Consider the following 25,806-nt stretch of genomic DNA (forward strand, 5'->3'; position numbering starts at 1 on the left):
TATACATTCCTATGTCTTTTTTACTTCAGCTAGGGTTCTTCCGTTGGTATAAAAAAGAGGATGTTAGTTTGCAGTGAACCATAGGACTTTTTGTATTATACCAGAATGGTTGGGAATATGCCTTTTTAATAATTGTCCCGCATGGCAATTACAAAACGAAAAGGACAATAATGCTAATATTTATACCTCCCATATTTATTTCCTTTAGAAACTTCGATATCATATATTTACAAACATCATATTATAACACATCCTGCGCTCGATGCTTTGCTATGTATTCCTTGCCCTGCGTCATTGCAGTAAGGGACTAATTGAATTATTGTGCTTCCGACATGGATTTCAGGGGTATCGGTCTGGTAATGAGAAAACTTTGAAGTCTGTAAATATTATTTATTTTGAGGTGAGTGTATATCTCAGACACGGCTACACATTTCATGAATTATAACATGAAGGTAGTAGCTTTGACTTGAATTCATAGAATTGTTATTTTGTGTCAGTAGAATGCTGTGGAAATTTGTGCAATGTAAGTTCTATACTGTTTTGCAACACCACTTATTTGTTACGTAGGACGGTGTTACATGGTTTTTTGTGTAAGACCGCTAAAATGTCTACTTCTTCCTACCACTCGCTGGCATCCGTGCACATCTTAGCACATCGCGCTAACACGCCAGGGGTTCCAGATTCAAATCCCGTTTTGGGCATGGGTGGTTGCGAGTGTCTATTCATTAATTTCATTATATCAACACTAGAGACCGGATTTTAAAGGGAAGTCCTTTTTATTTTTCAACACGGATCATGGAATAAATAACAACAGTGTTGATAATTACTTTCTCAGCCCACATTCCCCCTTTTTAAAAACATTTTTCTTTCTCGTTCCTTTATTGACTAGTTTTTCAGCCTACATTCCTTTTTTCCCCCTTTTCTTAAAAAAATCTTCCTTGGTCCATTTATTGACAAAATATCAAATATTTTGTACGACTGTTTTTTCCCCTCAACAAAACATTCAACAGTTGTCTATTTGGTGCAGCTTAGAGGAAAGAAAGAACAAGCCTCTTCTACCTTACCTTCCCTCCATGAGTGTTGGGCAGTGGCGGTCCCTCCATGGAACAGAGGGAACAGGCTGTTCTCTCCTACTTCTCGCCCATTGAAGCTATTTTAATTATCTATATTAACATAATAAGAACAGTTCTTTCTCCTGAAATAAACATGCTGAAGAAAACTTTCACCTTGACTGGACGTTTGTTTACTTCACCTATCCTCGTCGTTCCACCCACTAGTGCATGACGCCAAGTATTTCCGACCACGCACGAAGCTGAACTCTATAGCTGTTCCCTACGAGAGACAGCGAATTTGTTTTGCTTCGAGTTTTTGCTATGTGCTAAAGTTTAATTGCGTCGTAGTGATAGTTTTAAGTGTAGTAAGTCTATAGTTTCCTAATCTCATTGCAAAATTGCATCTGACATTCATAACGAACTGGAAAAATCTTCTACAGTTAATCGTCTGCTAAAGGCCTTGGCTAAATGCTGCAAAATAGCTTCCGAGGGAACAGCTCGCATCCACCTGTTCCAACAGCCCCAAGACCAGGCGCACGCAGAGGCAGGACAAGAAAGCAAATGTTGCGAGCGTAGGGTTGAGAATGTTGTGTGATCGACAGGCTGAAGACGAAAGCTTTTAGTTCATTGAACTTTACAGAAAAGACAGCAAACCAAGACCTACCCTAACCGAATTAAAAACAAAAACAAAATCGTACACAAGGCATTTTATAAAAAGTTACTACAACTCTGTAAAATGATTAACTGGATACTCTTCCAGTGGCAAATTATTGTCCTTGTTTGTTCACGAGAAGGGAGTTTGGAACAGTTCGGGTTTTGTCACAATTTCTACAAATCTAGTGAACGTCATGAAAAAACTCTGCCATCTGAATGCCATTATTGCATTGAAGACGTTTGAATTACAAGAATGCTCAACTCTACAAAAAAGTCAACTTAATCTACAAATAGAGATATGAAACAGGTTTTGACAAAACATTTTTTCTCTCTGATCACTCATAAATTGCTTTTATTATTATTTTCTTTGTTGCGCATCAACAATTTTGTTTTTAATGTTATTTTTACATTATAGTATCATATTTGCTTTAACATTGTTATTGTCCAAATTTTAATATGCTTCATGTATGTTACTTCTGACAATTTGTAACATATTATGTATCCTATATTTATTTGGTCAGGAGAGGTGCCAACAGGGGGGATTATGGCACAGGTTGCGCTATCGAGATTTGGGGGGGGGGGGGGTCCCTTCAAATAATGTAAAATTCAACATTTATATCTTTGGTACTAGTTTACTATCCTTCGGACAGATTTCTTCATTTCTACAGAAGAGACTACTTACCGTAATAAGTTCCTGTAGTATTGTCTAACATCTGGAAGGTGTTTTGTGTGAGGTCAATTGTAACATATGGTCGCTTTGCTCGACAAGGTAACTTCATTAAATAAAAAAACATACAAAAGGAAAGGAGATGACAAATTTCCTCCTAATTATCTTAAAGAACCTTTTTTTTCTATGGGAATGTTTCATAACGGAAATTCAACCATTGACACATAGCCCCACGAACCATTCATACATAGCCCCACGAACCATTTCCGGTAAGGTTAGGTTAGGTAGGGTCACAATAGGTTACAATAGTTAAAAATTGGTTTCGAAAATATATGCGTAGCCCCACACACCATTCTCGCATAGCCCCACAAACCATTGACACGTAGCCCCACAAACCATTTGCGGAAACATACGTTCTTCAGTTACAAAAACACTTTTTTAAAAAAAATGATCAAAAAAACGTGAATACACGTTAAAAAATGATCCGCGAAGCAGATAGGTAAGTACAAATGTCAAAAATTGACGTAACTCAGAAGTTATAGGTGTCCGAAGGATAGTAAACATTTACCATATCTTTTTCCAAAATATATGTAAAAATTTTACACCTTAAATGCACCATATTTAATCAATTAGATGAAGAAAATAAAGTGGTTAAGGGTATTATCGAAGGGGGTGGGAGGGAGAAATATCAAACTCTTACATATTAGGCCTTAATTGACACGGGGGTTCTGGGGCAGGATTGTGAATTAAACTTTGGGGGGAACAGTATCCAACTCTAGGTCTAGATTATTGCAGATATTTTAGTTAGAGGGGGATTGAGCCTTAAATTGAGGGCAATTATACTATTGTTTATTACTATTGTCTTAGACAGACTATTGCGGAAATTCTGGTGTGGAGACTGAGAATTATTTTTTTGGAGGAGGCATAATCCGCTCTTCAATATCAACAGTAAGTCTAAAATTGGCATGGAAACTTTGGTGAAATCTCAGATTGGCAAGAGATTTCTGTAGTGGAGAGAGAGTTCGAAAATTAAATTTTGGAGACTGCATTTAGCGATATGATATCCACACGTTTTTGACCCCGAACGTGCCAAAGGAGAAGCTGGAAAAGACGAAGAAAGTATTGACATCCTATTAAATTAATATTCTTGAAAGCCTGCAAAGGAATGGATTTAAAGATTTTCTTGCTTGCTTCGATGGCAATGATATGTTACTAGGATGCATGTTTGGCACGTGAATGAGGTGAATGTGAAGTTTATATACTATAGCTGCATTACAAGACAAGATATATTCTCGATTATGATGAACAATTTTAGGGCTGGTCTTGAGTGATGGGCACCTGTTTATTAGGAAGGAGAGGCACATCAAGTATAGTGTTCAGTAAAGCTAAGAAAGAAGTTACTTTCGGTAGACACGCTGTCGTAGTTAAATATGTTGTGGGGATTACTATATGGTTTAAGATCACAAATTATATGATTTGGAGGGGATGTGCCATTGCCCTTGGGGGCACCCCTGTATTTAGTTTATTTCAATAAGGGTTGAATTTTACTTGGTCTACTGTATTATATTACAACGGGTATGGGGGGGGGGGGCAAGTGCAGGTCACGTGTTCCCCTGTCTGATTTAGCACCGCATGCCACTGGTGTTGGGAGTATGTTGCAGGGATTGCAACGCATTGTAAGCTTGTAAGCACCTGTTGAGTTGAAAGTGTACTTATCTGCTAGACTTTGGTGTTTTTTTGTTTTTTTTTAGAATAGTTTTAACTTAACTGTGTGACAGTGACGACAGTATTGAGTGTCAGTGAAATGACAAAGCCAGATACAAGTGGCAGCAAGCAATGGAATGTGGTAAGCTGTTTCAAGGAAGATTTCATCGAAATGGATGGTAACGTTATTCGCTGTACTTTACCTTCAAAAAAGGAAATGAAAAAGGGCTATAGTTTATTTTTGCATTCCACTAAAAATACTATTTTAAATGAAAGCACAATATGTACCATTCATATATAAAAAGGGATACATTAATACGAAATGTAATGTATCCTTTTTTATATATGAATGGTTGTGCTTTCATTTAAAATAGTATTTTTAGTGGAGTGCAAAAAAACTATAGTCCTTTTTTGACCTTTTTAGAGGAAAATTTTTCCCTTTAAAATCTGGTCTCTAATCATCACTCATCCCCATCTTCGAAGTTAGCCAAAAGTTTTCAGAAAAACGAAGTAAAATAAACCAAATCAATAAATCTTCGTATCATTCCCGTTTTATTTCCTGGGAACCACAAGTCCTGAGGATATTACATAGGGGAGTCGGGTACGCATGTGTTCTTAAGGCTCAGCTGGACCTTTAACCAATGCGAGGGCACCTTTTTTCAAATTTTCCTCTCCTTTTGAAAAACCACTATAATATCCCAAAATCCGAAAAATGACATTGCTTAGACTGTTTACCAGAGAATTCACATAAATCTTCATGTTCTTTGCTTCGCTGTTTCCTAGATATTATCAAAAGTTTGATCATAGACTAGGGTGACCATAATATTTTAACCTACAATGGGACATTCCTAGAAGGTCAGATTACCCTCCTGCCCTTTCTGAAAAATCGATTAGGGCTAAATATATAATTAGTGTTATTAAAGTATGGATCACATAAATGATACATCATAAACAATGAACGAAATAAGTCTTGAAGGTTTCCTGGCGAAAAGGGATGAAAAGATTCTTTCAGGCTATCGACCAGGTGAGTTCTGGAAGTGATTCCAAGCTTTCGAAGTGAGACAATCTTCTACCCTGAAGATGAGAGTCGCGTTAGTTCACGAAAGCTTGGAATCATTTCCACAACTCACCTGGTCGATAGCCCGAGAGAATCTTTTCATCAGTTAATGAAATATTATCTCCCGTTGTCAAAAGTATTAATTATGTAATTCACTATGGCTTATAGTGTTTCAAGTCTCTTCTGATCAATCTTTGATGTTAGCCTGATGCTGAATATGAGGAGTGTTAAAAGTATTCATCAGAAGAATCAATCTTACTTAGAAAAACTTTATTCTTCACCAACAGACAGAGATTTGTCTTTACAGTTTGCGTTCAGGTGTGGGAATTTAAATTTCTGTTGCAGGTTTGCATTGAAACTACACGTACGCTGAACATTTTTGACGACAATGGAATTTTTGATTGTTATAAAGTGCTTGAAAGAATAGAGCTGTTTTGCCACGGTGAAGCCATAGCGCTAGTTTAATAATTCCATCAACATTTTTTAACATGAAATGCCTCTCAAATTTAGATTTCATTTACAAGCAAACTCCTTGACTTTTAAAAAATGGGACAAATAGTGTTTTTTTTAATAATATCGATGGGACGGCTGGGACATGCCTCCGAAACGGCATGTCCTGGTCAAAACTGCACGTATGGTCACCCTATCATAGACTTACGTTATCACAAAACTATTGGTTGACCTGATAGTTCTGCAATTTTATTCTCTTCTGTACAAAGGTACATCGCCACTTAACAGGACAAAGGATCCCAACAGTGGCATGATTATCAGTTGGAATCACAAAATGTTAACAGTTTACCTCATCAACTTAAACACACCAGGATTATTTTCCCAATCCTTGTAAGACCATTTCACATTCTATCCCAATCTTCCAAATGATTTTCATTTTCGTACTACATCTATAGCAGATTGTGTTGGATGTTTCACCAATAATTTCACTTCTGAAGGATCTAGATTTCAGTCTTACCCACAGGGTGTACCTATTGTGTTTGTTTTTTAACCTAACCACCAATGTGGATGTCTGTTTTTCCATGCAGTTTTGCTTCGTTGGTCATCATGAATAGTGAGCGTACTGACCTCCGTGGCAGAGTGATTAACACAGCGCTATGGAGCCAGGGGTCTCGGGTTCGAATACTAGCCTGAGCACAGATGTTCTTTGTGAATGTCATCACATCTGCCAAAAGTGGCAGAAAAGCGACTCTAAGTATTTTTTTTTTATTTCCTTCAAAATAATTTGTCAGAAGTAGGAATTGGGTTGCATATGATGTTGCATTTGCACCATTGCTCAAAAATTTCTTTAAGCAATGCAGATATGTTTGTAGAGCAAACTTTCAAAATATGTTTTCTCTAGAAATTCAGTAATTTTTACCTGATCATGCCATATTATTTTCTTTATTCGGTATATATTTACAATACCGGAAGTATCTCCGATTTGTTTGAAATTCAGTATACTTACTAATTTTGGCCTCCTAATCACAAATGTGCAGTTAAAATTTGGTGCTCACATGTAGAAATTGCAAGAAAACAGCTTCAATTCTCGCAATCATTCTCCGTATAGAAGTATGGAAACCATATTTGTTGATATGGACAATTCACGTTTGCAATCAGTTACTGTGTCTACAGCGTTGCCACAGTGTTGATTTCATACTTGGAGAGTATGGATCATGTTAGAATGGCGGAAGGGAGCAGTAAAAAAGTTGTGAATGTTGGACAGATCGTTAGGTGCAGTGTGGAGGAGGATGGCCATGGGCTAATTAAGAAACTTATGGATTTCGGTGTTTTGCCTAAAACGATCCCACAGAGAAATGCATCAAGGACGAAAACCACGGAAGTGAAAGTGACAATCATGATGTAGAAGAGGATGTGGAATGCGAACTGATTTCATTAGAGGTAAGTTTAGCAACAGTGCATGGATTGTAAAATTGCAGGATACGAAAATGGCATCTTCGATGAGCAATGTTGGCCGTGAAAGTGCTACGAAAATAAGATTTCTTATCGGTTCCTTGTCGCAATTACCGGAAAACCATTGATGGATAGCCCCACTGACCATTCCGGTAACGTATGGCATATAGAGGTGGTTTCCTCTAAGGTGAAGGCCCTATTACTACACAATATCTTGAATATGGGGAACTTGGCATATAAACTTCCTTTTGATGTTTCGATGATCTATTATAGATCAAACTTCCTGTCAGTGATATGCTATGCTGCGTCAGTCTGGGTGCATCTCACAGCGCAAAAACAAATCAAAGATAGTCTCAGATCTGTACAACGGAATGTCCTGTTAAGGATCCTTGGAGCGTTTAGTACAACATCCAAGACTTCGATAATAGCTGTTACTGGTGGAAAAAGGGACTAAAAGAAAAGGCACATGACCTGCTGGGAACTCGGGTCATTTCCATCCAAGAAATTAAACAACACTAATGTAACTCTGAGTGGAGTCAACTCCAAGAATCTGCCCAGACTAGAAAGTACATATCGGACATACGGGATAGGATGAAACTTTCCTTCTTCAAACCAAGTAGGGGTATGGTCCATTTCATGACGGGTCATGGCCCATATAGGACTTATCTTCGAAGATTTAATCTTAGCAATGATGATCAATGCTTAACATGTAGGGTGAAAGGAACACCGGAACATGCAATAGTCAGCTGTAGAAAGTATTCTGATAGTCTGATACCACGATTAAGGCAGGGTCTAGATGAGGTCACACTGGCACAGGAAATCCATAGCATCAAGACCTTCGGTAAGATTAACAGACTGGCTGGACTAATTTCGTCATTAGAAGAAATGGACTACAAATCAGCATCTCGAGTTAGTTCTGGAAATGAGACTTCAACATTAAGTACCATCCGACAAGTTGGAATAAGAAGAAGTAGCCGAACCAGACAAAAGAAGATCCCATCGTCAAAACAGAAGACCGAAGAAAATGGACAGACTCAAAATGAACCAAGATATTATGAGGAGGGCCCAACCACCTTGAATCGAAGGAAGTTCTATATAAAATCCTTAAGAGGCAGTGCAAGTTCGAAGAACTAGTGACTTGCAAAGTTGTATGGATAACAGTTGGGCTGAAAAGTTCATAGGCTAACATAGTAAAAAATATTTTTTTGGCAAAATTCGATTTTATTATTCAATATAGTTGCCTTCGAGGGCGATACAACGTTTATAGCGGTCATACAATTTTTCAATGCCATTTTTATAGTACAATTTCTCTTTAGCCTCAAAATAGGCCTCAGTTTCGCCGATTACCTCTTCATCAGTGCTAAATTTCTTTCCAGCGAGCATTCTTTTAAGATCTGCAAACAGGAAAAAGTCACTGGGGGCCAGATCTGGAGAATATGGTCGATGGGGAAGCAATTTTATTATGGTTGAATATCGCTAAACATTGCTCCGTATCATCAAAACGTTGTTGCTTTTGATCGATTGTGAGCACGTGCGGCACCCATTTTGCACACAGCTTTCGCATGTTCAAATATTCATGCACAATATGTCCAACACGTTCCTTTGATATTTTTGAAGTCTCAGCTATCTCGATCAACTTCACTTTACGATCATTTAAAATTATTTTGTGGACTTTTTTGATGTTTTCGTCGGTAACAGCCTCTTTGGGGCATCCACTACGTGCATCGTCTTCGATGCTCATTTCGCCTCGTTTAAATTTAGCAAACCACTTCTCAACGGTTGATTTTCCTGGTGCAGAGTCCGAATAATGTTTATCAAGCCAAGCCTTGGCTTCAACAGTATTTTTTTTCGCCAAAAAGCAATGCTTTATTAACACACAAAATTCTTTTTTTTATCCATTTTTTCACAATAACAAAAGCTGCTTCACTCACAATGCTATATCTCACGAACTAATTATCCGGCAGCTGTGAAATTTATACACGTATCTTTTGAAGGTTAGTACTAAGTAAAAACCACATGTATTTAATTCTAGTAACGCCATCTATGAGTCAGCCTACGAACTTTTCAGCCCAACTGTTATTTGGTGGAAACTAATTAGCGATTGTGAGGACTGACGTTCATGTGAAATGGATTGATAGTGTGGAATTAAGTGTGGTTCTATCAAGATTTGACAATGTATGGAAGCGAAGTGAATAATGGAAATTTGGGAACTGGTATAGTGTGACCTTTGATATGATGAGAATCAGTAAGAAGAATGAAGAAGATGACCACAACTTTATGGAATGAAGAAGAAGCCCTTGGAACTTCCTTCTCTTCTGGAAGTCCAGTTCATTTGATTATTTTATGAGGCTTAAGGTCTAAGGACTTATAATTTGGTATGTTCTAATTATTCAATATATATAAAATTTATCTTTCATTACTTATTCATTATTTATTCTTAAAGAAGAAGATAGCCTAAATTCCTTGAAAGCAAAATAAGAAGAAGCCTGTGGAACGTCCTACTTCTGGAAGACCAGATACTTGCAACTCCTGTTCCGTGGGAGGCTTAAGGTCTAAGGACCTATATTACTCAATAAATTGACTAGATAATATCATATTTTCTAAGTTAGTATTTTATTATATTTATCATTATAAATTTCCGTATGATTTTCAAGCTGCATATCAGCACGAAACAAATCCTTAACATATGAAGGGCCAGGGGGAAAAACGATGAATGTCGATTTTTCGTCCATTTTGAGATCGCAACGCCATCTGATAGTTCAGAAGCTGTACTATAAGAATGAGAACGGCCTTGGTTGGGAAACGATGAGAAGTGCCTGAAAAACGCATTATTATTCTGGCATATATTAATGTACTTATGAAAAGAAATACTTTGTTTTTCATTTCCTGGCAAATCGTCTCGAATGAACATTCATTGTTTTTCCCCCTGGCCCTTCATATACAAGTCAATTTAGAAATTTTGGAAACACTGGTCAAACATATATATGATTTTGTTTGTTATATTTTATATTCATATTCTGTATATACTTTTCTTTTATTATATTTATTCCTCAAGTACAATAATCTTAGAAGACACAAACATATATATATATATATACACACCTTGGTTTTATTAATAGGCACCAAGGTCAGAAACTTCTCCCTACAAATACTCGAATCCTCTTCCATATTCCAATCCTAAATGGGACACTACCGCTCTTGGCGAAATAACAGCTATGATAAGCAATCTACGCAAAAGTATACCAAGAGAGAGGGTTGGGTAGTGTGAGTGGGGAGAGGAGGCTGGAGGACCTCATCTTTTAAAAAAAATTCCGGTAAGGTTAGGTTAAGTTTGGTTAGGCAAACATAGTTAAAATTTGAGGTCGTAAGATCATGCACCGGTGCATACACCATTGACGGATAGCCGTAAGGTTAGGTTAGGCAAGCATAGTTAAAATTTGAGGTCGTAGCAATATCAGGGATGTATATATCGTTTTTTAAGTATTTGAAACAGAAAATTTTCCGGTAAATAATGAGCAATTGTGCCGATCGCAGACCACTCAATTTCGCTTATTTTGAAATTTCTACACGTGAGCACCAAATTTTAACTGCAGATTTGTGATTATGAGGCCAAAATTAGTGAGTATGCCAAATTTCAAACAAATTGGAGAGACTTCCGGTATTGTAAATTTGCTCCCTTCATTCAATATATTCTTACATATTTTTAAAAATTTAAATGCCGCTCTTGAAGGCCCCAGCAGGCTACTGAACTGTACCGAGAATTATTGTCATTTACATATCAATTTAACACAATAATGCATTTTCAGTGTTATTTAGCACATTACAATTTCATTATCAAAGTAAAACCTTCACTAATTATTATGATTTGAAACATACATTTCGAGAGCATCTGCACTTTTTAGTGAACAGCCATTCTTGCTTTCCAGTCATCTCAGACATGGTTTTATGCTAGTCTCAAAAGTGGTTTCATAGTTGAGACCAGATCTGATGTGATAAAGTGTTGGAAGCATTTAGGAATTTTAAGTAAGTGTTGAAGCTTTCCTGGCAATGAATGATGAAAAGATTCTTTTGGGCTATCGACCAGGTGAGTTCTGGAAAAAATCCAAGCTTTCGAGTGCTAACGTCACTCTCATCTTCCACATCTTTCCACAACTCACCTGATCGATACCCAGAATCTTTTCATAATTTAGGAATGTTATTTTAATGCTAAGAGCCCTAAACTCAAACCACCTAACCTAACAACTAAAGCATCTAGGATGTTTTATTAATGATAAGAGCTCTTAACTTAACCCACCTAACCAAACAACTAAAGAATTAGCAATGGAATACCCCTTCAAACCCCCACATGTCTGCAACCAAGAAGACAATAAACGAATGGTCGTTAGTAAGCAAAGAATCATGTAGGAATGTATGGAAGGGAAAAAACTTTCTCCAAACGTAGTAAGACTAAAGTATATGAGAACAGGCATAAATACAAATCAATCCATGTATAAAAAATTCCCTACCTTTGAACAGTAGACACACTAAATATTGAAGAATTTGATGTTACATTGCATGAGGTCACCACCAGATGGCATTGGGTAAAGTGTTGATAATACATTATTTATGTTGACTTCTAACTGATATTATGAAGCAAATTCAATCTTTTCTGTCACACTTGTGTAAACTTTTGATAATGGTGGTATGTCATGAAGAGTTCTGATTTAATTTAGTTTCATGCTCTAAAATTTAGTACAATAGTAGACAACTTGTAATAATTTAGTTGTAATGAGACTCATAAAAGTTATGTAACATGTCGTATATATAAGCATCTTAGAAGTAGGACAGCATATTGTCTCATTTTTATTAACTTGTTTTTAAGTATAGGGACTTTTTCCTGACTAACTTTATTTTCTGTTTACAAGGGTTGGATAAAAAGTAATGGCAACACTGCTGTCCCGTGAAAGGGGTGAGTCACAGCGCCACAAGCGTTTCGTGGCTGATAAAGGAATGTCAGACGAGGAAGTATAGTGAGTGGGAGCGATTGTATGTTATTCAGTCAAAAACAGCAGTGCTCTGAAGCAGAGGACGAGAGTGCAAGCACCCTAACAATATGTTTAGGCAAGAAGAACAACGTCTCTCAGGCAGACGGTCAACGCAGCCTACTTCTGCACCTTCTTGCAACACCACCTTCGTCTCGCATTAAGAAGAAAGCGACGGCACGGTGTCCCATCATCCTGCTTGACAATGCAAGGTGTCACACTGCGAACAATGTGACGGCGCTCCTGCATAACTGGTAGTGGGATGTACTGGAACATCCGCCGTATTCACCAGTATGAGACTGTGTGATTACGACCGTTTTGTCAAATTCAATCTTTTCTGTCACACTTGTGTAAACTTTTGATAATGGTGGTATGTCATGTGCCGTTGATGTATTAGAAGAGTTCTGATTTAATTTAGTTTCATGCTCTAAAATTTAGTACAATAGTAGACAACTTGTAATAATTTAGTTGTAATGAGACTCATAAAAGTTATGTAACATGTCGTATATATAAGCATCTTAGAAGTAGGACAGCATATTGTCTCATTTTTATTAACTTGTTTTTAAGTATAGGGACTTTTTCCTGACTAACTTTATTTTCTGTTTACAAGGGTTGGATAAAAAGTAATGGCAACACTGCTGTCCCGTGAAAGGGATGAGTCACAGCGCCACAAGCGTTTCGTGGCTGATAAAGGAATGTCAGACGAGGAAGTATAGTGAGTGGGAGCGATTGTATGTTATTCAGTCAAAAACAGCAGTGCTCTGAAGCAGAGGACGAGAGTGCAAGCACCCTAACAATATGTTTAGGCAAGAAGAACAACGTCTCTCAGGCAGACGGTCAACGCAGCCTACTTCTGCACCTTCTTGCAACACCACCTTCGTCTCGCATTAAGAAGAAAGCGACGGCACGGTGTCCCATCATCCTGCTTGACAATGCAAGGTGTCACACTGCGAACAATGTGACGGCGCTCCTGCATAACTGGTAGTGGGATGTACTGGAACATCCGCCGTATTCACCAGTATGAGACTGTGTGATTACGACCGTTTTGTCAAAATGAAGGAACCACTGGGCGGGAAGCACTACGACACGCGCGAAGCCATCATACATGCTATAGGGCGGTCACTTCGGGACATCAACAGAGATGGATGCGTTGACGGTGTACAACGTCTTCCATACGTGTGACAGAAGGTCGTAGAGATGAGGGGCGATTACTTTGAAGGAATGTAACACGTGCTCCTCTGCCAATACATCAAGTACCAATTATACCAGTGTTGCCATTACTTTTTATCCAACCCTTGTAATAAACAACAATAAAATACATTGTTCAATTTTTTAATGCTTTTATTTAAACTTAACAGGTTAAAATTATTATTTGTCCGAGATCATCCTTATTTTAAGTCAGACCCCATTGTCCCATAAAATCTGATTGTTTTTGTCTTATTTTCAGATTATGGTGTCCTGCATATGGAATTATTACAAACAAAGTGGAGGAAGAAGTATGTTTTATTGAATGTTTATCTTATGATGGAACAAGAAGTAAGTGCAAATGCCAAGACATATTTGTTTCTCTCTAGGATGAAATAGAGGTACAGAAACATCAAGAAACATAAAATCAGAATGGAGAGATGTGATGCAGTGGATTATTCAATGAACAAACGAGGAACAGAGAGTACTGATGATGATTCTGAAGCTTTGCCTGTACAAGCTTATGTGAAAGTAGAATTGACAGATTCGGACAATGAAAGTTACGACTCTGAATGTGCAGCAGAAAATGGTGTATTTGAAAATGCACACAGTGGTACAAGTGACGAGAAAAGTGAACATTATGTTGAAAAGCTTGAGTTGGTCGACAATGACATTTCAGACGAAGATAGACTAGATTTCGTGACAGGTAAGGAGCCTGAAGGCAGTCTTCTTCAAACAAGTGAGAACTCTGAGAATGTAGCTGAAAACCCATCTGCCTGTGAGACTGAAAATTCATTACGGGAACAGCAGTCTGGATCAAGGTAATATATATTTCTGTATTCTAATAAGGTTAGAATTAATGATGTAGCTAGGTTTAATAGAGTTTCACTAGAGTAATATTTCTTGGTAGTATGCATTGTTGAGGACTGGTGACCAACTGTACATCCTCTAAAATTCTAACTTTTTTCCTTTCCAATCTGCACATTTCGATATTTTAAGGTGCCTGAAAGTGATTCTGACATGCGGAAACAACAAATAAATGAGATATTTATCCTCAAAATGTGACCACGTCACATTCAATCCTTCACATTTCGGACCACTTTCATCACTTATTTCTAGAAATTTTCGTCTGACACGCAAGAAATCAACGGTGGATATAGAAGGATAACATGTAATTACTATCACTATGAAAAGTAACCAATCTAACGTAACAAAAGTGGTAAATATAATTTTCACCATTTATTGTAATCAATTTTAGTTTTCACAAATGAAAATTTTTAAAAAATAACGTGTGCTACACTTCACACATTTCTTGTTCTGGGCCACTAAACCTTCCGCTTGCAACTCACGAATATACATGGCAGGCTCTCTATTGAAGAGATTGTAAATTTGAAATATTGTAGAACAACATGTTTGGTAGCAAGCACACTTTCCATTTGCGACATTCCCCTCAATGATATTTATGCTAAGAAAACCATACCTAACAGGCCAACCCAACAACTTGGGCATGATGTCATAAATCATATCACATAAAATTGCTAATTACTCACTTGTAATGCATCTCTTCACACAAAAAAAAAAAAATAATACACGTTTGTATGAATGACAATCTTCCGAATCCACTAAGAATTTCAAGTTTCTCCCAGGTGTACGGAGGGTCATCATTACCCATTCTTGTTATTAGGCCATCAATACTAATACTGAGCAGTGAGTGAGTGAAAAATATTTCTAAAAATGATTCAAAACTCTGTTTTCAAAGAAAATTATTACATTTTTCAGTCATGAAGAAAGTAGAATAAATTATGAGAATATTTCATATAACATATCTTAGCAAAAATTGTTCATCATTGTACAAAAAATTCTAAGTTTCTTCTACATTTCTTCAGCAATTACAGCACAGGATAATTCTATTTCCCTTCTAAAAGTTTTAGTATGACCACACTCATTGGCATGCTGTTTACATACATTATTTTGTCAACGTGCATTATGTAATCTGTACGCAACTGTAGACTATTGTTGTTTAGTGTACAGGATGGTCCGAAAGTGTTGTTACCCCCTACAGAACAATTTACTGATCCAGAAAGTCAACATGACTTCCACCATTTTCTTGACACAAATAATTTATCTGCGTGTTCTGTGCGAGATTCTTGTCTGTCATGGTTGGACTTCTTTGTTAAATCTTGCAGTGAAGTCATATTACACTTGCCATGTTGTTTTACTAGTCTGTGGACATTTGTGTGTCCATACACATGCTACTCACCATTCATCCACACACTAGTTACAGGCCTCCCCGATGGCGCAGTGGTAGTGTCGTCACCTTGTAATCAAGGGGTCCCGGGTTCGATACCCGGTGGAGGTACATAGTGGTTCGGATCCCACTTTAAACTGTAGGTCCAGTTCCGATTAGCCTTACTGTGCATAAAGTGGACTTAAAACACCAAATCCATAAACACTATAGTTACTTGTGTCAAGACGTCTGAAGGCAGAGAACATATTTAATTATCCACTGTGATGACCACCTGGGATGACAGGACATTTCGACCACCCTGTACACTAAACAACAATAGTCTACAGTTACGTACAGGTTACATAATACACATAGACAATACAATCTATGTAAACAGCATGCCAATGAGTGGGGTCATACTAGAAGTTTTACAAGGGAAATAGAATTATCCTATGCTGCTTTAGATAAAGTAAATTCTTAAATATTGTGCTGGTGCCTCTAGCAACCACCACCCTTGGAATGTGTAAAATTAACAATAATCCCTGTGTCAGCCCACTAGAGATACAATACATGTTATTGTGTGTACATATACATACGTTTGCTTTAGACAACTAACATGCCATTATTACTTCTCTTTCTCTGAAGGAATTCTGCTGGCAGTTCAAGTACTGTGGATTCTACAAAGGATGAATCTTCCAAAGATGGAGAAGTTTTTCTTCGAAAGGATGTTTTGGAGATTGTGAAGAATGTTGCAAAGAAGTCTAATATTTGTGATGTTTGTGGAAGAAAATTTGCAAACAATTGCCACCTAAGGGATCATATGCTGATCCACACTGGTGAAAGACCTCACGTATGCGAGACTTGTGGGAAAACCTTTACTCGCAAGGGGGAACTGAATATACACATTAGGCGACATACTGGTGAAAAGCCTTTCTCGTGTTCAGTGTGCCAAAAGAGTTTTGTCGACAAGAAACATCTGCTACGGCATTCGAATCGCCACAGCGGGGATAAACCATTCATTTGTCCTACGTGCGGGAGAGGGTTTGCAGAAAGGGACAATCTTGTTTCTCATTCTCGGATGCATACGGGCGAGCGTCCATATCATTGCGAAGTGTGCTTGAAAGATTTTTCGCAAAGTGGGATACTCAAACGGCACATGCGGACCCACACTGGTGAGAAACCATACAAGTGTACGGTATGTGAGAAGAGTTTTGCAGAGCATGGGTCTCTCAAGAAACACACTCGGACGCACACAGGCGAGCGTCCGTATGTTTGCCATGTGTGCAGAAGAGCATTCTCGGTGAATCGGCACCTTGTGGACCACATGCGTGTACACACAGGCGAGAGGCCACACACGTGCTCCGTCTGCCACAAAGCATTTTCAAAGAAAGGAGATTTGATTGTTCACGTGCGACGCCATCTTGGTGAGAAACCATTTGCTTGCACCTACTGCGGGAAGACATTCGTGGAACGGTCGCACCTCAGTCGTCACTATAAGGTACACACCGGAGAACGTCCATACATTTGCGACGTGTGCGGTAAAGGATTCAGTGACAAGGGACATCTCGACAAGCATTCAAGAATGCATACAGGTGAGAAACCCTTCCTCTGCACGCTCTGTGGAACGTGTTTTGCCGATCGGAGTACGCTTGTGAACCACATGAGGATACACACAGGGGAGAAACCTTATTCTTGCACTATCTGTTCGAAGGCATTTGCACAGAAGGGGTCACTGTTGAAACATGCCGAGGTTCACAGCACAGAGAAGCCATATCATTGCACCATATGTGGAAAGTCATTTGGAGGCAAGTCGTACTTTGTTAAGCATGTCAGGGTTCATACAGGAGAGACACCATACAAGTGTGACATCTGTGATAAACCTTTTGCACAAAAAGGTCATGTGAGTAGGCACAAGTCTTTCTGCCACAAGGACTTGTTGCCTGAAAACTATTCATGAGGGCTTCATTCATTCTCGCTTTTGAAGTGTAATTTGAAAAGTTAGCATTAGAGGGAGGCTGGTATATCGCAGAGTGTCCTAAAACGCTTCATACACAGGGACAGGGAAAAATTACTCCGCCTAGTTCTGTTACGGAATGTTCTCAATGTAGTTGCCATCAGGTCTCAGACACAGATCAACGCATTGATGCCAGTTTTGCCGAACATGTAGCAAGATGTCTGGCATCACGTGAGTGCAGACATTGATGATGCGAGCTTTCAGATGAAGCATATCTCTGATTTTTTCAGTATCATGATTCATTCTCTTCTCAGGGCCATATCTCCTGTTGAACTCCTCTGCCACATGCCTGCTGCTACCTGATCCAGCCAGGAGGATTACCTCGATATGATTTTTGAGTATCAATGGCATTTCTCTGGTTCAATTGTGTATTTCCCTATGTATGAATGCTTTTGGGACACCCTGTAGATTGAGTTGATAGTTCTGTGTAGTAGTCATGCATCACAACTTTATCCCACTCTGAGACTTAAGCCGCTTGCATATCTACCGAAATTTTATCGGAGTCTTTACAGCTGAGAACACCGACACTGATGTGATATTCTGTGTACTCACACTGATAAGATTGTAGTATCCTCCAATACCTTAGCAGCCACATTAAAAAAAATGATTGAGAAAGAGCAGTTTGATCCGAAAATTTGTAGTTGAGATTCTTGCCTTGAATATAAGATTTTCATCTTTTTAGTTTGCAGCATCTACAATGCAAATTCTGCCTCACTACATTGACTTGTTACTGGATGCACCCACTGGTCACAAGATTCGTGGAAATCAGTTCTCTCACTTTAAAAAAGTTCCAGTAATTCAATCGCTGTCACAGTGTTCTCCTTAAATTTATGCATGCTGAAAATATTTGTCTCCGACTAGCAGAACTATTGATGACCGGGGTTTTCATTAGGGCTGAGCCGATACCGATACTGTTACAGATTCCGCCGATACCGATACTTGAAAAATACAATAATTAAAATTTGTATTTGTAGAAAATATTGATCAATATTGGTGTGTAAATATTCTTCAGGAATTTACATCAATTTATCAGGAAATTTGCTTTAGAATATTCAAGAATTAAATCAGAATATTAACTGTTATGTAATCACAAAATAAAGTTTTTCATTCAAATTTGATGAAAATAAAAAGAAAGTTTCAATTTTGCATAATTTCCAGGATAATTAGACACCACGAAAATATTGTGGAGCATTTTTGCAGACCCATGAAAGACCAAAATGCCAGGAAAGTTTCAGCCGGCATTGGTTGAGCCCTAGTTTCCATAGATCGAGGTACAATTAATCTTACTTCCACAGTGATGTCTAGGAAAACTCTTGCTGCGTGTTGATTGCTGATGGTCGGTCTGGAAAGCATATTATCCATGCCAATGTGTGCAGCTGTGCCATTAAACCCCATTGATTTCTTGTGCTGAGATATTGTTAAGAGATGACAACAATTTTATCCTCTTGTGTGCAAATGCTCCTTCTGTTAAAAGTAACACTGAAGTGATAATTCCATAGTGTGGGCTATGTAAGAAAGGATACAGGATCTTGATTTTTGCATGACCACTTTTAAAATCCCTTTTCACACTTAGGTTGGCTAAATTGTCGTCTTGCTTATTAACGCTGAAGGGCAGTGGTAGCGTCGTTTCCTTATAATCAAGGGGTCCCAGGTTCGATACCCAGTGGAGACATATAGTGGTTCGGATCCCATTTTAAACTCTAGGTCCAGTCCCAATTAGGCTTACTGTGCACAAAGCGGACTTAAAACACCAACTCAATTAATCAATCAATCAAATTATTAAGGCTGAGGGGTCTCTGCCATTCCAGACAGTGCAATCAGATAGATGGAAAACTCAATATGCTGACCAAGGCAGAAATGTATTTTATTTTAAAACATAAAAGGTTCAAAACAGGAAGATGTATATACACAAAAATCACTCCTCGCCAGACACAAGATCTTGTGTCTGGAGGGGAGTGATTTTTGTGTATATATATATCTTCCTATTTTGTACCTTGTTTCATTTGTACTTGGTACAGAGTCTGAAGAAGACCGTTTAGTTTATGTTTTAAAATAAAAAAATTTCTACCTTGGTCAGCATATTGAGTTTTTCATATCATAGAAACAAGGCTTAATGGTGTTATAAATATATATGGATTGTGATAGAAGAAAAAAAAATAGAATTTCAAATAGAATCCAGTAATTAATGGAAGAACCCAGGATGCTGGCATGAAAAGTAGTTCAGCAACAAATATAACAGAATAAACTCTCTTCTGTCATTGCTCTGCAGAGACACCTTTTTATGTAGCGTTCCCAGCAAGAGGGAGTCATACTCCAATTTGGCAACACAGCAGTGAAAGAAAAAGAGAGATGGTGTGTAATTAAAATTATAATTATGCTTGTCTTGCATCATGTGTAAAATCTGATTAAACAGTTGTAAAATATAATTTGAGATCTACAATTAACATTTTAGCTTCAAAATCAGAGTAGCCACTGATCTGAAAATCATGGCAAATATAGGGAAAGCAACGTTGTCAATATTTGGGAGTAAAAATAAATATCGATGGACGGTACATAAAAATGTTTCTATAGTTTATTTTTGTTTATTATATTGAAGAAAGTCGAATCAGTTTTATTCTCTTATTATAGGAAATTTATTTTCAAATTTTGTGGGAAAGTTTAACCAAATGAGGCAGGAACCTTGAAAATGTAACATGAAGAGCGAATTATGAAATTGAGGGTCAGTCTTTATGAAATGGATAATAGTTTAATTTGGACATCATCTCACTGCCTTGAGAAAAGAAAGGTACTGCATGATTTGTTCCTTCGTGAAAATGGCTGCGAGTGTTCTTGATCCTGCATCCTATTTCATTTTAATTCCCTAAAATTTTCAAGTAATCACTCTGATGAATAAAAGAAAATTGATCAAGGAATTGTTAGTGCAATAAATATTTCTTATTAAAAATTATTGACAGTTGTTCTTGTTCATTGTGTGATTTTGATAGAATTGGTTTAGTTTATTGTTTAAGAATGGTAATTGACAAGGCAAGGCATACTGCAGTAATGCATGTAAGGCAATACTACCAAAGTTATACTAATTTGGGATTATGTAAATGCATTAATTTTGTGTGAGTAATCCCTGTAAGACTGATACATAATTTATGTGAAATAGTGTTATGTGGTCCATGTTGGAAGAAAGAGATGAAACGTTAGTTTTTATGACTCTGTGACTGAAAATGGTGACTATATAAGTTGAATACAATATGTTTTCAATAATGTACGAAGTTGATTCCATGCAAGTGAATTATTTATTAAACTTTTTACATGCACTAAGTGCATTATTAATATAATTTAAATGACTGCATATTTTGTAAGTATACAATTGTTTTCTGTTCTTTTGGAGTGGTTTTTAAGTATTATCAATGTGTAATATATATACAGAGTGTCCGAAAAGTCACGCAACCCGGTGTTTACGACCGTATAACGGAATAGCGAAACGGAATGAGAAGAAACGCTTTCTGCCAAGAGAATGCCCTGTATATTGGGAAAATTTAGAGAGACAAACATATGTAAGAACATGCATGTTTTAATAACAAATAAGCAAAGTGTTGCCAAAGGCGGAAAAAAAAATATTTGCAAATCGTGTGTATTGATGCACAGAACCCATTGAGGTAAATTATCGCAACATTTCACAATACCAACGAACAATTTGGATGGCCATCTAATGAATTTGACAGAAAAAGAACTTTGACGAAGTTTCAAAAACATTGCAGACGGGAATAAATGGGCTGTTCCAAAAATCGATGTTTTCACAATATTACGCAGGACACTGGCAACACTGTTGGTGTCACGTGTCACTAACAGATGTGTTTTACCTCAGGCTATCACACTAAGGCACTTTTAACGACAAAGGAGAAAGTTGGTTATTCTCGAACATATGCAATGAATTAAATACACCTTGCAACCCTGAAATGTGGGTATCCCTAAATGCATCTCTTACGCGAGAATATGACGATGTTCGGATATATTCATCAACAATAAACACTCTTTTCTGTGTAGAATATGGCATTTTGAAAACACACACACGATGTCAGCATAAGTAGACACAATCTGGAATGCCCGCAACAAACAGCAACCACTTAAGGCACAGAACACATAACAATTGATACATGTTCTTCTGTACCCACATTTCAGGGTTGCAAGGTGTATGTAATTTATTGCATATGTTCGAGAATAACCAACTTTCTCCTTTGTCGTTAAAAGTGCCTTAGTGTGATAGCCTGAGGTAAAACACATCTGTTGGTGACACGTGACACCAACAGTGTTGCCAGTGTCCTGCGTAATATTGTGAAAACATCGATTTTTGGAACAGCCCATTTATTCCCGTCTGCAATGTTTTTGAAACTTCGTCAAAGTTCTTTTTCTGTCAAATTCATTAGATGGCCATCCAAATTGTTCGTTGGTATTGTGAAATGTTGCGATAATTTACCTCAATGGGTTCTGTGCATCAATACACACGATTTGCAAATATTTTTTTTCCGCCTTTGGCAACACTTTGCTTATTTGTTATTAAAACATGCATGTTCTTACATATGTTTGTCTCTCTAAATTTTCCCAATATACAGGGCATTCTCTTGGCAGAAAGCGTTTCTTCTCATTCCGTTTCGCTATTCCGTTATACGGTCGTAAACACCGGGTTGCGTGACTTTTCGGACACTCCGTATAAGTATAGAAAAGATATTCTTTTCATAGTTATTCATTAATTGTATATATATATATATATATTTCATCACATAATAAACATACGTGTTATGGTAATAACCATTTTTCGTTGATCCATCGGTGGGAAGGAATGAAAGATAAGATGACTTCCAACACTTGAGTCCAGATATACTTTTCATATTGTTTTGATGGTGTAATCGGGCCTCCTGGATGGTGTAGTGGTAACGTAATTGCCTTGTACCCGGTAGAGGCACATAGTGGTTCAGATCCCACTTTAAACTGTAGGTCCAGTTCTGATTAGCCTTAGTGTGCATAAAGTGGGCTTAAACAAAAACTCCATAATGATAATAATAATAATAAACAAAAATGCAACCAAATAGGAATAACAACACAATGTAGTCTACACATTCCTTCTACTTGTGCAGGAGAGTTCTTATATGTTAATGCTAATTTAGAAAGATACCTCAGAATTGATTGATTGATTAGTTTTATTTTACTTTGCTTCTTGTGCCACCTTTCGCTAATTTGCTAAGATGGGGATGAGTGATGATATGATAAAATTGATGAATTAATATCAAAATTTATTCACGTACTGTCTGGCTACGTTAGCTCAGACCATGGATGGAAGTGTGCATGCGCCAACTGGACGTGTTCAGTGGCAAAATAGGGGTGACAGCAGCAAGTATGTTTGGCGCAAGAAGCAGGCTGCGGGAAAATCGTCTGCTGTGGAAACAACAATGAAGTTTCAAGCTCAATAATATGCGCACAGGGGGCAATTGCTCGCCCTAATCATGGACGTCCGCAGATTTTTTTCAACAGAGGGACAAGGGAGGTATTTTTCCATGGAGTATATTGCCCCCTCACAAACACCACTTGAATTTGAAATTATCACATTAATGTAAATTACTATGACTGAAATCAAATTATACGTGTGAAATATATACTTTTAGGTTGACATTCAATTTCTAAGGGGGAGGTGTGGCCAACTTTGCTCCCCCTTCCAGACGTCCATGTCCCTACATTATTATACTTTCATCTAGAAATTTCGTGTAAAGGAATCTTATCGCCGTTATTAAACGATATTATACTCTAAAAGAATATTTTCAAGCCGATTAAATTCCAAAGCAAGTACGGGGTAAGGGGATTACCCCTCCTCAACCTTCGATGGAAATCAATTCTAGGGGGGCAAACATTGAGGTAAAAGAAAGCTCTAAGAGTATCAGGACAAAAGGATACTAAAGATAGAATTTGTTTTCACGTCTTTCTTGCATTATTTCTTCCAGACAGCTAAGTGCACCTGCAGGGTGGCTCAAATGGAAAGTGCCTCGATATAAAATTTAAACAATTAAGAATACATTTCGTAAAATTTTCTTCCTCGCTTCGCTCGCATTGCCTGCTTTTCTTACACTAACTAACTAACTCTCTAGCCTTCTTAAACCCGAAGGTTCATGGCTGCAGCAACACAGGCCTTCCATCTGTCCCTATCTTGAGCAAGATCTATGTACTCTTTTCCATCCCTACCGATTTCCCTTAGGTCCATCTCGACGTTGTCCCTCCATCTTCGTCTTGGCCTTCCTACTGGTCTCTTACCATCAGGTTTCCCAACAAGAATCCTGTAAACTCTTCTTTCCTCTCCCATTCGTGCCACATGGCCTGCCCACCTAAGTCTTCTTGATTTAATTATTCTAATAATATCTGGACATGAATACAAATTATGTAGTTCTAAATTATGTAACCTTCTCCACTCACCTGTCTCCTCATCCCTTTTAGGTACAAATATTTTCCTAAGGATCCTATTTTCAAATACTCTCAATTTATGTTCCTCTTTCAATGTAAGGGACCAAGTTTCACACCCATATAATACTACAGGCAAAATTACTGTTTTGTATATTTTAACTTTTAGTTTCTTAGATATTAAACGAGAAGACAAAAGTTTATGAAGAGAGAAGTAACATGCATTTCCTGAATTAAGCCTACTTTTTATTTCCTCTTTAATATAATTTTCATTTGTTAATATTACTCCTAAGTATTTGAATTTGGAAACTGTTTCAAATGAGTTGTTATGAATAATTAGATTTTGATTATTACCTAACACTTGGTTTCGGCCTGTAAGCATATATTTAGTTTTCTCTTTGTTAACTTCCAAACCTATCTCTTTAGCAGTTTTGAAAAATATTTTAGGATTATTCTTAATTGTATTTACATCATCCCCCAGTAAGTCTACATCATCTGCATATGCTAACAACTGAGTCACACCATTTAATTTTAGTCCTTCTTTAGTTTCGTTTACCTTCCTAACAGCATATTCTAAGGCAAAATTAAAGAGCAATGGAGATAATGCATCTCCTTGTTTTAACCCATCATGAATTGTAAATTTGTCAGACATATTAATACCCACACGAATTTTACTTTCTGTTTCACTGGTGCATATTTTTATCAAACTAACAAGCTTCTTAGGTATTCCAAACTCTACTAATGTATTATATAATTTATCTCTTTTGACCGAATCATATGCTTTTTTGAAATCAATGAATAGCTGATGGACATTTTGATTATATTCCCACTTTTTTTCAAGTGTCTGTCTGATGTGAAAAATTTGATCTGTAGTTGATCTGTTACGTTTAAATCCACATTGATAATCACCTATAATTTCATTAGCATATGGGGTTAGTCTTGTTAAAAGAATGTTAGATAATATTTTATATGTTGTTGAGAGTAGAGAAATTCCACGGTAATTATTGCAGTTCATTTTATCACCTTTTTTAAACACAGGAACAATTATGGATTCTTTCCACTGTTGAGGGATTTCTTCTTTATTCCATATTAAACAAATTAATTTATGAATTTGACATATTAATGAATTCCCACCATATTTAATTAACTCAGCTGGTATTAAATCAATGCCAGGTGCTTTGTTATTCTTTAGCCTTTTAATAGCATCTTTAACTTCAGTCAAGTTAGGTTCTGGAACTAAAGGTTCTGCTGTGTGGACTTCATTCACTTCTGGTTTATCTCCTACATGGACATTTAAAAGGTCATTAAAGTAGTTCTTCCATCTATTTAGAATATCGCTTGGGTCAGCAAGAAAATCACCGTCTTTATCTTTTATCAAGTTTACTTTAGGTTGCCACCCCTTTCTAAACTTATTTACACCTTTATATAAATCTCTGATATTTTTATTTTTGCTGTTTGTTTCAATTTCGTTAATTTTGCTTTTCAAGTAATCTCTTTTTTTACTTCTAAACGTGCGGTTAACTTCTCGCTTTATTCTATTATAATTGATTAGATTTGTATAATCAGAGTTATTTAACCACCTAAGTCTAGCCTGATTTCTTATTTCTATTAGAATATGACATTCATTATCAAACCATGGCTTACTTTTTCTCGGTTTATGGTATCCTATACTTTCTTTAGCTGCTGATTCTATTGCATTACGTATGTGCTCCCAATTCTTATTTACGTCTGTTTCATTTATATTTTCATCATCATTTAAATCCTGCAAAACATCAAATCTATTTGACAGTTTAATTTGGTAATCTTTCTTAATTCTTTCATCAGTAAACTTTCCTGTATCAAATTTTATAACTTTTAGATTTTGTTGCTTATGATTTATCACTGAGAG

The 25,806-nt window shown here is 37.1% G+C and overlaps 1 protein-coding gene across 1 annotated transcript; it reads left to right on the plus strand.

Moving 5' to 3' along the window:
• Nucleotides 1-331: 331 nt before the first annotated feature.
• Nucleotides 332-20,854, plus strand: LOC146005306 (uncharacterized). Its single transcript, XM_083144438.1, has 3 exons — nt 332-400; nt 13,505-14,063; nt 16,115-20,854. Exons 2-3 carry the CDS (start codon nt 13,675-13,677, stop codon nt 17,424-17,426), a joined length of 1,701 nt encoding a protein of 566 aa, XP_083000564.1. The 5' UTR covers nt 332-400; nt 13,505-13,674; the 3' UTR covers nt 17,427-20,854.
• The last annotated feature ends 4,952 nt before the right edge of the window (nt 20,855-25,806 follow it).

Source organism: Lepisma saccharinum, chromosome 23, assembly GCF_977018435.1.
Source record: "Lepisma saccharinum chromosome 23, izLepSacc3.1, whole genome shotgun sequence".
NCBI lineage: Eukaryota > Metazoa > Arthropoda > Insecta > Zygentoma > Lepismatidae > Lepisma > Lepisma saccharinum.

What these genes read in the sequence shown, in the direction of transcription:
- LOC146005306 (XM_083144438.1), top strand. Translation starts at nt 13,675, where the DNA reads ATGGAGAGATGTGATGCAGTGGATTATTCAATGAACAAACGAGGAACA. An exon ending in GAACAGCAGTCTGGATCAAG is followed by an intron (nt 14,064 to 16,114) that starts GTAATATATATT and finishes CTTTCTCTGAAG; the next exon opens with GAATTCTGCTGGCAGTTCAA.